This window comes from Pteronotus mesoamericanus, unplaced genomic scaffold (assembly GCF_021234165.1).
Source record: "Pteronotus mesoamericanus isolate MK-2021 breed Mesoamerican mustached bat unplaced genomic scaffold, CSHL_Meso_final contig_164, whole genome shotgun sequence".
Classification (NCBI taxonomy): domain Eukaryota; kingdom Metazoa; phylum Chordata; class Mammalia; order Chiroptera; family Mormoopidae; genus Pteronotus; species Pteronotus mesoamericanus.
Genome location: NW_026555065.1, coordinates 15227896 through 15242076, shown reverse-complemented (window position 1 = coordinate 15242076; position 14181 = coordinate 15227896). Strand labels below are relative to the sequence as shown.

Here is a 14181-nt window from a genome sequence, read left to right as displayed (position 1 = left end):
TGGAATACATTAGCTAATATTATGTGTCAGGTGTTTGAAAATTATGGCGAGAGAAAGACTAAAAGTATAATAAAATCAGGTGGTATTGCTAAGCTTGATTGACCCGATGGGAAAATACAAGAAAAAGCTGAGAGCAATTAATTACTAACTGGGGGTCCAGGGCCTCCTTAACGGCACACGAAGGGGCTCTCACCTCTGGCAGTAGAAGGACAGAAAAAGCCCATGACCAGGGGCTGGACTTGAAGATAGAAGTTGCCAAGCTCCAAAGAAGGTTAAACTCCCAGAAAAAGAAGAACATTAAACCAAGGTGAGGACCTGGACAAGGAGAGACAGGGGCTGAGCCATGTGGGATGGGGGCGGTATCTGGATCGGCTGCTTCCAAGTTGCAGTTTGTATAGTGTTTGTGGTCTTTTGGAAATAAAGGGGAAATTTAAGGATGGGTTAGATCAAGCTTGCTGACAAATATTTTTCTCCAAAAGGCCTGATAAATATTTTAGGCTTTGTGGGCCACACTGTCTCTGTTGCAACCACTTACTCTGTTGTTGTAGCTGAAAACAATCATAGACAATATATAAATGAGTGAGCACGGCTGCATTCCAATAAAACTTTATGAACACTGACAGTTGAATTTTATGATTCATGTGTTACACAATGTTTTCATTTTGATTTTTTTAACTAGATAAAAATGTAAAAACCACTTTTAGCTTGCAGGGTGTACAAAAACAAGTACTGGGCCCAATTTGACTTGCAGGCCAGTTTGCCAAGCCCTAGAGTGATACAGTGATTTATAAGGAACACACGTTTGGTCTTCCACCTCATTCTGGCACAGAACTTCTAAAACCCTTAGAATTTTCTGGGATGAGAGTCATAGAGGCGTCTTTTCTTATGTTAATGGTGGCGTTTGGAAAGCCCCTATTAACCAACCACGTGGTTGGAGCATTGGAACTTTGGGTCCCACCTCTGGGCCTCAGGAAGAAAGACTTTCAGGAGGCTGAATAGGTTGCTAATGGCCAATGATTTAACCAGTTATGCCTTTGCATTGATTCCTCCATAAAAGCCCAAAAGTACTGGTTTTGGAGAGCGTCTGCGTTGGTGAATGTGTGGAGATGCAGGGAGAGTGGTGCCTGCAAGTGAGCACGCAAGTTGTACACCCTTCCCCACACCTCACCCTATGCATCTCTGCCACATGGCTGTTCCTGAGTTGCATCTTTTTATAATAAGCTGATGATCTGGCAAGTAAAATGTTTCTCTGGGTTCTGTGAGCTGCTCTAGTAAATTAACTGAACCTAAGAAGGAGGTTGTGCAAACCTCTGATATGTCAGAAGCACGGGTGATAACCAGGACTTTTGCTTGGAGTCTCAAGCGGCAGGAGAGGAGGAGAGCAGGGGAGTCTTGCAGGACTGAGCCCTTAACCCATGGGATCTACACTGTCTCTAGGTAGAGTGTCAGAATTGAGATGAATTGGTCACCCAGCTGGTGTCCATGAATTGCTTGGTGTAGGGAAATACCTCCACATATCAGGTGTCAAAATTATTGTGAGTGGTTATAGTGTGGGAGTAAAGGAGAAACACAGGTGGAAAGCTGAATGTGTTCCTACCTGGGTTAAAAGCTCATGCTGCCTCCAATCGTGCTTATGTTTAAGAATATTTTATTGGCCACTCCTAGAGGATGGGGGTCATTATGTCAATTTAGAGATTATTGCACACATAGACGGCAATACTCTTTTCATTTCTCCAAAGCCTAGAAAAGGAATACCACAGTGGTGGCAACATCAATGCCACCATCCTAGTCCACATTTATGGAGGGCTTACTATGTGCCAGGTGCTGTACTGAAGGCTTCAAATTATTAACTCATGTAATCCTCATAGGAAGCCCATAAAGTATAAATGTTATCCCCATTTTCCAGACTAAAAGAGATTAAGAAACTGTCACTCAGGCCCAAACTTTCAGGGGAAAATAATCTTTCATTTTAACTTTTTAATTCAATTTTTATTTATTTATATTTAGAAACAAAATTGATTATTGTATTCCAGGGTATTATTTTGCATATGGATATCATTATTGCTTTCAAGATTTACACTTTTAACACACAAGCATAAATAAAAGAATTTTTAAAAATTATATAGATACAGAATTAGTACTACCCATGTATAATGCCCACCCTTATTTTTCCCTCAAAAATCTGGGCAAAAACATGTGCATTATGCACAGTGAAATACGGCATTTGCCCGGATTGGAGGTCAAACCCGCCACCGAGGCACATCAGAATGACTCCCTAGCCACCGGGGCAACCTGGCCAGGGCCATAGCAGTTTCTTAAGATCCTTTGTATTTCTGTGGTATTTTAACAGCTTCTCTTCCATTCCTGATTCTATTTGAATCCTCTCTTTTTCTTGGTGAATCTCGCTAAAGACTTTATCCTTTCAAAGAACCAGCTCTTTGTTTTACTGATTTTTCTCTATTGTCTTTTTAGCCTCTATTTCATTTATTTCTCTCTAATCTTCATTTCCTTCCTTCTATTAACTTTGGGCTGCATTTTTTTCCCTAGTTCCTTAACATGTAAAATTTAGGTTTTAATTTCAGATTGTTCTCGTTTCTTGATGTAGTAGACATTTAGGGCTATAAATTTTCTTGTTTGATTGTTTTTTGCTGCATCCCGTAAGTTTTTATGTTACATTTAATTTTCATTCATCTCAAGGTAGTTGTTTTTTGTTATTTTTTAATTTTTTAAATTTTATTTTAATTTATTTTTTCAAATACATTTGTCTCTGCCTCCCCCCCACCACTTTCCCTTGCCCCCTCCCTCCTTCCCTCCCTCAGCTCTTCCCCTTTGGTTTTGTCCATGAGTCCTTGCTATATGTTCTCAAGGTAGTTTTGATTCCTTCCTTGACCCATTGGTTTTTCAGTATGACATTTTTTAACCTCCACATTATTTGTAAACTGTCCAATTTTCTTCTTGTATTGGGTTGGCCAAAAAGTCCATTACATTTTTTCTGTGCCATGGCTCTAGTACTGCTTAGTTGTCCTTAATGTCATTTGCAACAATTTTGTTAGATTCTACTGTGGGCAGCTGTCATATCACTGTGCATTTTTTAAAAATTATCAAAACTGGTGAATTTTGTGAAGCCATTTTAATAATTAAAGTAGAAGAAAATAAGCAACATTTTCAGTGTAATTTCAAGAAATGTAAAAATACAACTGAAACACAAAAAAATTGTGCAGTGTGTGGAGAAGGTACTGTGACTGATCGAACATGTCAAAAGTGGTTTACGAAGTTTCTTGGTACTATTGACATTTGGGTCAAATAACTCTTTGCTGTGAGGCTGTCTTATGCATTGGAAGATGTTTAGCAGCACCGCTGGCCTCTACCCACCAGAAACCAATAGCAGGAGACCGCCGACATACTCAAAATACCCAAATCAATAAAGTCATTGATTGTGTCAATGTGTCTTTTTATTTTATGTAAAAAACTAAACAGACTTTTTGGCCAACCCAGTAATATATTTCTAGTTTCATACCATTGCAGTCTTTAAAAATGCTTGATATAATTTCAGTCTTCTTATTAAGACTTGTTTTTGGCCTAACATAATGATTTATCCTGGCAAATATTTCTTGTGCACTTACTGGATGTTTTGGAGGGAATGTTTTGTATATGAGGTATATCTGTTAAATCTGTCTAGTTCAACATGTCATTTAAGACCAATGTTTTCTTACTGAATATGTATCTGGATGATCTATCCATTGGAATAAATGCATACTTAAGCTCCATACCATTATTTTTATACTTAATCTTTATCGTACTTTTTCCTATTACCATTTAGTCCCCTTATACCTCCCTCTCCGCAGCAATCACCATACTGTTGTCCATGTCCATGTATCATTTTTCCTTTTTGCTCAATCTCTCTACCCTTACCCTGCCCCAACTAGCTGTCATCTGCTGTCCATCTGTGAGTCTGACTTTGTTTTGCTTGTTAGTTCAGTTTGCTCATTAGATTCCACATATGAGTGAAGTCATATAGTATTTAACTTTCTCTGATTGGCTTATTTCACTCAGCATAATGTTCTCCAGGTCCATCCATACTGCTGCAAAGGGTAAAATTTTCTTCTTTTTTATGGCTGAACAGTATTCTGTTGTGTAAATGTCCCATAGTTGTTTTTTCCACTTATCTATTGATGGGCACTTGGGCTGCTTCCATTATTTGGCGATTGTAAATAAAGCTGTAATGAACACAGGGGTGCTTATGTCCTTTCAAATTAGTGTTTTGGGTTCCTTAGGATATATTCTCAGAAGTGGTATCACTGGGTCAAAAGGCAGATCCATGTGTAATTTTTTGAGGTATCTCCATCCTGCTTTCCACAGTGGCTGCACCAGTCTGAGTTCCCACCAGTAATGCAAAAAGGGTTCCATTTTCTCCACAACCTCGCCAGCACTTGTTTGTTGATTTACTGATGATGGCCATTCTGACAGGTGTGAGATGGTACCTCACTGTGGTTTTAATTTGCATTTCTCTGATGACTAGTGACATTGAGCATCTTTTCATGTCTATTGGCCGTCTGTATGTCCTCTTTTGAGAAGTGTCTATTCAGGTCCTTTGCCCTATTTTAATTGGGTTGTTTGTTCTTTTTGGCATTGAGTTTTGTAAGTACTTTATAAATTTTGGATATTAATCCCTTAACAGATGTATTGACAAATATGTTCTCCCATTCTTGGCTTGTCTTTTATTTTGTTGACGATTTCCTTTGCTTTGCAAAAACTTTTTAGTTTGATGAAGTCCCATTGTTTGTTTTTTCTTTTGTTCCCTCTCCTGGGGAGATATATCCAACAGAAAATTGCTATGAGCAATGTCCAAGATTTTGCTGTCTATGTTTTCTTCTAGGATTTTTGTGGTTTGAGGTCTAACCTTTAAGCCTTTGATCCATTTTAAATTTATTATTGTGTGTGGTGTAAGAAGAGGTATAGTTTCATTTTTCTGTACATATCTATCCAATTTTCCCAACACCATTTATTGAATAAACTGTATCCTATTGTATGTGCTTGCTTCCTCTGTCAAATATTAATTGACTATAAAGGTGTGGGTTTATTTATGGGCTCTCTATTGTGTTCCATTGATCTATATGTCTGTTTTTATGCCAGTACCATGCTTTTTTTTTTTTTATTACTATGGCATTATAGTACAGTTTGATATTAGGTAGCATGATTCCTCCAACTTTGTTCTTCTTTCTCAGCATCACTGTTGCTATGTGGGGCCTTTTGTGGTTCCATATAAATTTTTGAAATGTTTATTCTAGTTCTGTGATATACATCATTGGAATCTTGATAGGAATTGCATTGAATCTATAGATTGCTTTGGACATTTTAATGATATTAATTCTTCCTATCCATGAACACAGTAATGTGCTTCCACTTATTTATATTTTCTTCAATTTCTTTCTTCATGTCTTACAATTTTCTGTGTAGAGGTCTTTTACATACTTGGTTAGGTTTACTCCTAGATATCTTATTCTTTTTGAAGCAAGTGTAAATGGGATTGTTTCTTAATTCTCCATTCTGTTAGTTCACTCTTGGCATATAAAAATGCAACTGATTTCTGGATATTAATTTTGTATCCTGCTACCTTGCTGAATTCATTTATCAGTTCTAGTATTTTCTTGGTAGAATCTTTGGGGTTCTCTATGTACAGTTCCATGTCATCTGCAAATAAAGACAGTTTTACTTCTTCCTTTCTAATTTGGATGCCTTTTATTTCTTCTTCTTGTCTGACCGCTGTGGCTAGGACTTCCAGTACTATGCTAAATAAGAGAAATGAAAGCAGACAGTCCTGTTACCAATCTTAAGGGGAACACTTGTATTTTTTGTCCATTGACTATGATACTGGCACTGGGTTTGTCATACATGGCCTTTATTATGTTTAGGCATGTTCCCTCTATCCTCACTTTGCTGAGAGTTCTTATCAGTGGGTGCTGAATTTTATCAAAAGCTTTTCTTTATCTATTGATATGATCATATGGTTTTTATCCTTCATTTTGTTTATACAGTGAATCACATTTATTGATTTGTGAATGGTGTATCTAACGTGTGTTCCCAGAATAAATCCCACTTGATCATGGTGTGTGATCTTTTTGATGCATTGCTGTATTCGGTTTACTAGTATTTTCTTGAGGATTTTAGCATCTATGTTCATTATGGATATTGGTCTATAATTTTCTTTCTTTGTAGTGTCTTCATTTGGTTTTGGAATTAGGATAATGCTGGCCTCATAAAATGAGTTTAGGAGCCTGCCCTCCTCTTGGATTTTATGAAGTAGTTTTAGAAGGAGAGGTGTTAGTTCTCAGAATGTTTGGTAAAATTCACCTGTGAAGCCATCTGGTCCAGGGCTTTTTATTTTTGGGGAGTTCTTTGATTACTGCTTCAATTTCATTAGGTGTAATCTGTCTATTCAGACTCTCTAGTTCCTCCTGGTTTATTTTTGGATGATTGTATTTTTCTAGGAATTTATCTATTTTGTTCAGGTGGTCCAGTTTGTTGGCATATAATTGTTCATACTATTTTCTTAGTCATTCGTATTTCTTTGGTGTCAGTTTTTATTTCTCCTCTCTTACTTCTGTTTGTTTATTTATTTGGGTCTTCTCTCTCTCTCTCTCTCTCTCTCTTTTTTTCCCCTTGATGAGCCTGGTTAAAGGTTTGTTGATCTAGTTCATCTTTGCAAAGAACCACCAGCTCTTGGATGCATTGAACTTTTGTGTCAGCTTTTTTTTTTTTAAGGCTATTTCATTTATTTCTGCTCTGATCTTCATTATTTCCTTCCTTCTACTCACATTGGGCTTTGTTTGTTGTTCTTTTTCAAGTTCAAGTGTGAAGTTATATTGTTTATTTAAGCATTTTCTTGTTTTTTTGAGATAGGCCTGTAATGCTATGAATTTCCCTCTTAGGACAGCTTTCCCAGTGTCCCACAGATTTTGGATTGTTGTGTCCTTATCATCATTCGTTTCAAGGTATCCTGATTTCTTCCTTGATCTCGTTGTTGACCCATTTATTGTTTAATAACATGTTATTTAGCTTCCATGTCTTTGTGTGTTTTTGTTCTTCTTGTGACTGATTTCTAGTTTTATAGCATTGTGGTCCGAGAAGATGCTTGATATGATTTCCAACTCCTTAAATTTTTGTGTCCTAATATGTGGTCTATCCTAGAAAACATTCCACATGCATTTGAAAAGTACGTATATTCTGCTACTTTGGGGTGAAATGCTCTGAAGTTATCAATGAAATCAATTTGCTCTAGTGTGTCATTTAAGGCCACTGTCTCTTTGTTGACTTTCTGTCTGGAAGATCTATCCATTGAAGTCAATGGGGCCTTAAAATCTCCAATTATAACTATTTCTGTCAATATCTCCCTTTATGTGCATCAAGATTTGCTTCACATATTTAGGTGCTCCTATGTAGAGTGTGTAAATGTTTGCTCAGTTTATATCTTCTTGTTGGATTTTTCTCTTTGTCATTATGTAGTGTCCTTCTTTGTCTCTTACTATAGCCATGGTTTTAAAGTCTATTCTGTCAGAGATAAATGCTGCAACTGCCCCCAGCCTTTCTTCATTTTTCCATGAAATATCTTTTTCCATTCCTTTACTTTTATTCTGTGTGTATCTTTCTATCTATGATGTGTCTCTTGGAGGCAACATATATATGGGTCTTGTTTTCTTATCCATCAGCTACCCCATGTCTTTTGGTTGGAGCACTTAAGCCATTTACTTTTAAGATGATTTTTTTTAATTTTTAAAAAGAATTTATTTATTTATTTTTAGACAGAGGGGAAGGGAGAAAGAGAGGGAGAGAAGCATCAATGTGTGGTTGCCTATCATACGCTCCCTACTGGGGACCTGGCCCGCAACCCAGGCACATGCGCTGATTGGGAATCAAACCAGTGACCCTTTGGTATGCAGGCTGGCGCTCAATCCACTCAGCCACACCAGCCAGGGCCATTTAAGATGATTATTGATGGATACATATTAGTGCCATTTTATACGATATTTTCCTCTGGGTTTCCCCCACCCCACTTTCTCTTTTTCTTCTTCTTAAAGCAAGCCCTTTAACATTCGTTGCAGTACTGGTTTGATGTTAAGAAATTCCTCTAGCTTTTTCTTGTCTGGAAAGCTCCTTATTTCTTCTTCAGTTTTAAATGATAGCTTTGCTGGGTAAAATAGCCTTGGTTGTAGGTCCTTACTTTTCATCACCTTTAATATTTCATGCCATTCCCTTCTGGCCTGAAATGTTTCTGTTGAGTAATCAGATGCCAATCTGTTTGTGTTCCCTTGTAGGTAACTACCTGCTTTTCTATTGTGGTTTTAGGATTCTCTCCTTGTCTTTAAGCCTTGTCATTTTATATATGATGTGTCTTGGTGTGCCTCTTTGGGTCCAACTTGTTTTGGACTGTCAGAGTTTCCTGGACTTGTGTGTCTTTTCCCTTCATCAGATTAGGGAAGTTTTGGTCACTATTTCTTCAGATAGGTTCTCCATTCCTTGCTTGCTCTCTTCTCCTTCTGGTATTCCCATCATGTAGATGTTGTTATGCTTTATGTTGTCCAAAATGTTTCTTACACTCTCCTTTTTAAAATTCTTTTTTCTTGGAGGTGTAGGTAGATAACTTTTGCCTCCTTGAACAATGAAAAGAAGGACAACAAATTTTAAAACAAAAAAATAACCAGAACTGCCAGAAAATCAAACTGTATGGAAGTCTGACAACCAAGGAGTAAAAGAAGAAACATTCATCCAGACTGGTAGGAGGGGTGGAGACGGGTGGACAAGGACGAGCTGTGAGGGCAGAGAGGACGCGCAGCCAGGCAGTGGCTGGAGGTCCAGACAGTCCTGCATTTGCATGAGGATAAACCAGGAGGAACAGCTAGGGAGTGAGACAGACCACACAATCCCGGGTTCCAGTGTAGAAAAAGAAAGCCTCAAAACCTCTGGCTGTAAAAACATGTGGGGGATGAAGCAGCAGAAGAAACTCCCAGCCTCACGGAAGAGACCCACAGGGTCCTAGGATGTACACAAACGCACTCACCTGGGGAATCAGCACTAGAAGGTGCCAATTTGCTTGTGGGTAGCGGGGTAAGTGACTGAAAGCAGCCAAGAGCTGAGCAAGTGGTATTGTTCCCTCTCGGACCCCTCCCCGACCCCTCCCCGACATACAGCATCACAACACAGGGACAGGGGTTGCCCTGCCCTGGCGAATACCTAAGGCTCCGCCCCTTCCAATGTAACAGGCACACTGAGACAAAGAAATGTGAAAGAACAGATCAAAGCTCCAAACATAGAACTAAGCAATGAACAGATAGCCAACCTATTTGATGCACAGTCCAAAACACTGGTAATCAGGATGCTCACAGAAATGGTTGAGTACAGTTGCAAAATGGAGGAAAACGTGAAGGCTATGCAAAGTGAAATAAAGAAAAATATACAGGGAACCAACAGAAAAGGGAAGGAAACCAGGACTGAAATCAATTATAAACATTCATCCAGAACAGAATGAAGAAACAAGAATTCAAGACAATGAGGAGAGGCTTAGGATCTTCTGGGACAACTTTAAAAGATCCAACATCTGAATGATAAGGGTGCCAGAAGAAGAGGAAAAGCAAGAAATTGAATACTTATTTGAAAAAATAATGGAGAACTTCCCCAATCTGGCAAAGGAGATAGGCTTCCAGGAAGTCCAGGATGCTCATAGAGTTCCAAAGAAGTTGGGCCCAAGGAAGCACACACCAAGGTACATCATAATTACATTACCCAAGATTAAAGATAAGGAGAAAATCTTAAGAACAGCAAGAGAAAAGGAGACAGTTACCTACAAAGGAGTTCCCATAAGACTATCAGCTGATTTCTCAAAAGAAACCTTGCAGGCAAGAAGGGGCTGGCAAGAAGTATCAAAGTCATGAAAGGCAAGGACCTGCATCCAAGATCCTCTATCCAGCAAAGCTATCATTTAGAATGGAAGGGCAGATAAAGTGCTTCCCAGACAAGGTAGAGTTTGTCATCACCAAACTCTTAAATAAATACATACATACATACACACACACAATTTTTAAAAATGAATAAAATTATTTTGGGGGGGGGGTGCTCTGCCTGGGTGTTTTTTTCCCTACCTTGTCTTCCACAACAGATTCAATCATCTGCGTCATCTAACCTGTTTATTCTTCCCAGTCTATTACTCATTTCAGATACTGCATTCTTATTTCTGACTGGTCCTTTTTTATAGTTTCTATGCTATAGTTTTTCATGCTGTTGAGTATCCTTACAATCATTACTCTAAACTCTTTATCTGATAAATTGCTTGCCTCTGTTTTATCTAGTTTCTGGAGAATTATCTTGTTCTTTCATTTGGGGTCTGTTAGTGTCTTCCCATTTTGTCTACTTCTTTGTATTTTTCACCTTAGTCATTAAACTAAGTCATTAACTAATCAGCCATTAAACAGATAAGCTGCTAACCTAATCATGCTGTCATCAGCAGCCCAGCTTAAGCACCACAGCGTAGGGTTATCACTTCCCCTCAGGCTGATGCCACCTGGAGAAGAGCGCACTGCCTAAGATGGCCTCTGCAGTACTGGGGGAAGACTCAGCACAGGGATCCTGGTAGCTTTTCCTTCAGTTCTCTTCCCAGAAGCACCAACCTCAGACTTTCCTCACGTGTTTCCAGCCCATTCTGCCTGCCCTCTGCCGGTGCCTAGGGTAAGTGGCTACAAATAAAATTTTGTGCATTAGCCCTTTAAGAGGCTCTCTGTATCCCCAGCCATGTCTCCCTGATAGACAGAAACTCTGCTTTTCACAGATGGATGTTTTCTGGATTCCATTCCACCTCTGGTGCTATAGTTTGGGGAACCAAGCTTAGGGTTTAGACCGCATGCTTCTCAGGTGACCCCACTGCAGCCCCTGAAATATCCTTCTAGAACTTCAGCTGCTGCCCAGGTGAGCCCAGCCACCCCCTTGTGTTTCCCCTGCACTCCCTACTAGGCTTGTGGTGAACTGGTTTCTTCTATCTGTCCTTGGTTATTTATAATGCATCTCTCCAGCTAGTGTTCAGTTGGTTATTCTGGATGATTTCTCTACAATATAGTTGTAATTCCAGATTGGTCCTGGGAGGGGGTTAGTGCATCTTGCATTTATTCCTCTTGACACCTTGGATCCTTACTCTATACTCTTATGATGTTACTTTTCCCTTTAGATGTTAATATTTACTTTATACATTTAGGTACTGTTATATTTCATGCATAGACATTTATAAATGTCATACATACTCTTGTTGGATTGACCCCTTTATTATTATGTAACGCCCTTCTGTCTTATTACAGGATTTGTTTTTAAGTCTATTTTGTCTGATATAAGTACCCCAGTTTTCTGTTGGTTTTAATTTGCATAGAGTATCTTTTTCCATATCTATACTGTTTGTGTTGTCCTTACATCTAAAGTGAGTTTCTTTTTGTTGTTTTGTTTTTGGATCCTGATGTCAGTTTTGTTTTTTCTTAAATTGAATTTATGAGGGTTACATTTGTTAATAAAATTACATAGGTTTCAGTTGTACAATTCTGTAATACATCATTTGTATACTGTATTGCACGTTCACCAGTCTAAGCCAAGTATCCTCTCATCACCACTTATGAACCCTTTATTCTCTTCTACCTCCCCCCAACCCCCTTCCCTCTTGTAATCACATCTGTGACTATGAATATATATATATATATATATATATATATATATATATATATATATATATATAGGCTTAATCCCTTCACCCAGCCCCCCTAACCCCCTTCCTCTCTGACAGCTGTTGGTCTTTTCTCTGTATGTTTCTATGTTGTTAGTTAATTTTGTTCATTAGATTCCACATATAAGTGAAATCATATGGTACTTGTTATTTCTCTAGTCTATTTCACTTAGCATAATATTCTCCAGGTCCATCCAAGCTGTTGCAAAAGGTAAGATTTCCTTCATTCTTATGGCCAAGTAGTAGTCTACTATGTAAGTGTACCACTGTGTTCCAGTTCCTAGAATGGCATATGACTCAGTAAATATTTGTGAATGAATGAACTGCATTCTAATCGCTTAAAATTTTTCTAGAAGTTAAACATTTTATCAAATGTAAAATGATCTCAATAGTTTAAAATATTAATCAAAAAATGTCAGACCAAAATAAGGTAAAACTCTAACAAATAACATTTATTTCTCTTTCACATATGTATTTCACAGCCTGAACACCACATTGCCTTCAGAGAAAGGTGCTTTTATGCCATTATATTTTACTATTTATCACACAGGTATTATGCATTCTCATTAACATGATGAGACAATTTGCTGGTAAACATTTAAACACACAGACATTGGTTTCAATATCTCAACATATTTTTGGTCATAACCAAGGAGGTACAGCAAAATATGACAACATTGGCTAATATTTTACAAGCAAATAATATTTAATTCTGCATAGTTTATACAAGAGGCTGTGGTAATAAATAGTATCACCAATCTCATCAACTATTAACTGGCCACAAAAAGCCTAACATTCATTTTAATTATGATATGAAATGCTCTATTGGTATAGATAGTTTCAACATAGCCTTAAAATGCTCTGGGTGTTTAATCATGAATACATGAAAAGAAAAGGCACTACACTGGAATAAGAAAAGAAAAAGTACTAAACTGGCATGTTCTGGGAACTACAAATATGTCATGTTCACATTATTACATTCCTAACATGAAAGCAAATGTTTAAATAGAAAAACTAGCAGTCCAAAAAATGTGAATGTGCAAATCATGAGGAAAACATTGCATTTAAATTTGCACTCATCTGCAAGTTACAGTACTAGCTCAGTTTAAACACTAACAGGAAAAATACTCAGCAGGAAAGAATGGAAATGGCCTCTCTGGGCAGGGAACTAGTCATTGCACACTGCGTCATAGCTTAGAAAGTGTTCCTGGTGATCAAGAGCGTCTAACTCCTTATGACTATCCTTCCTTCACCAAAGGAGACTGTAGGCATGCTTCAGTCAGTTGTACGAATAGGAAGAAAAACCTGAACCAGCAACATTTCCTTCCTTAATTTGATAGGTCCTTCTCATCATTATAACTTACTAATAATGTTTTCTGAATCAGGTTTAGTAAATGCTGTAAAGAATAGCTATCCTTCATAGAACACTAGGTTTGATTTGTTAAGTGTATCAGCATGATAGAAGGTACATGCACAGTCATTCTACCAACCTGTATAGGCAATACTCAGCATAATACTCAGCTTGAATCAGATGCAAATTCTACAGAGATTCTCTGTATTGTTTTCAATATGTTAACTGCTTGGAAAGCAGGAATGCCTGGTAATTACTACAGTGTTTTTTAACTGAAATGTTTATAAAAATAAAGCCCCAAATCTTTATAGAATGTCAAGAATTCTATTAGGGATGTTAAAAGCACTGGGCAAAACCCTCGTCTTCAGAGTGCCATCTGCCCCGCAGGAGAAGATCCGATTGCCCGGGATGATGTCAATCTGCATGACTCCAGCCCCAAGGTTTCTGAATATGGACTGTTTAGCATGTTCATTTTTAAATGAATGAATTAGACCATGACCTGTCAATCTCCAAACCTGGTTTAAAAGAAACACAGAGTGAAAACAAAATATGTAAGTCCCAAAGAGGGAGACCAAAAGCAAAAACATGGTCTTTTCTTCTGTTCCCTTGGCCCAACTTTCCCTGCCACTGACTCTCCTGACAGCCTATCTAATTAGAATCTAATACCATTCAGATGATTAATTTACTGTCCTTACACTTCATTGTCCCTTCTTTCAAATTTCTCTCCATCTCTTATAATTTCGTATTAACCACATGTTAACTATGTAATTACTACATAGTTAATTCAATTAAGTGTGTCCCTAATGCTAAGGTAGGCCCTGGCAACATAAAAGAAGAACAGCACCTTCTCACTTACCCAGAAACCTCACCACAACTATATAAAACAGAGTAAAGTTCTGGGGACAGAGGTGGGAGAGGGGAGGAGGTGCTGAGGAGCGAACCAATGTTCACCAAAAAATCCATGCTTTAATTAAACTCATCACTTGACACAAAATAGAGCTCTTCAAGGCTTTTTAATAACCTGGAAGTCTAATGCGGTTCACTATCTGTTTTTTTAAACCACTACAGTTTAGAAAGGACA

At 38.0% G+C, this 14181-nt stretch overlaps 1 protein-coding gene across 2 annotated transcripts in view; it reads right to left on the bottom strand.

Annotated features, from left to right (window-relative positions):
- Positions 1-12236: 12236 nt before the first annotated feature.
- DMXL2 (Dmx like 2) overlaps positions 12237-14181 on the bottom strand; it is a 134525-nt gene continuing 132580 nt past the window's right edge. For both annotated transcript variants that reach the window (XM_054565427.1, XM_054565428.1), the window contains one exon: positions 12237-13615. In XM_054565427.1, the coding sequence (XP_054421402.1) occupies positions 13406-13615 (210 nt within the window). In that variant the 3' untranslated portion in view covers positions 12237-13405. The remainder of the gene's footprint in view (positions 13616-14181) is intronic.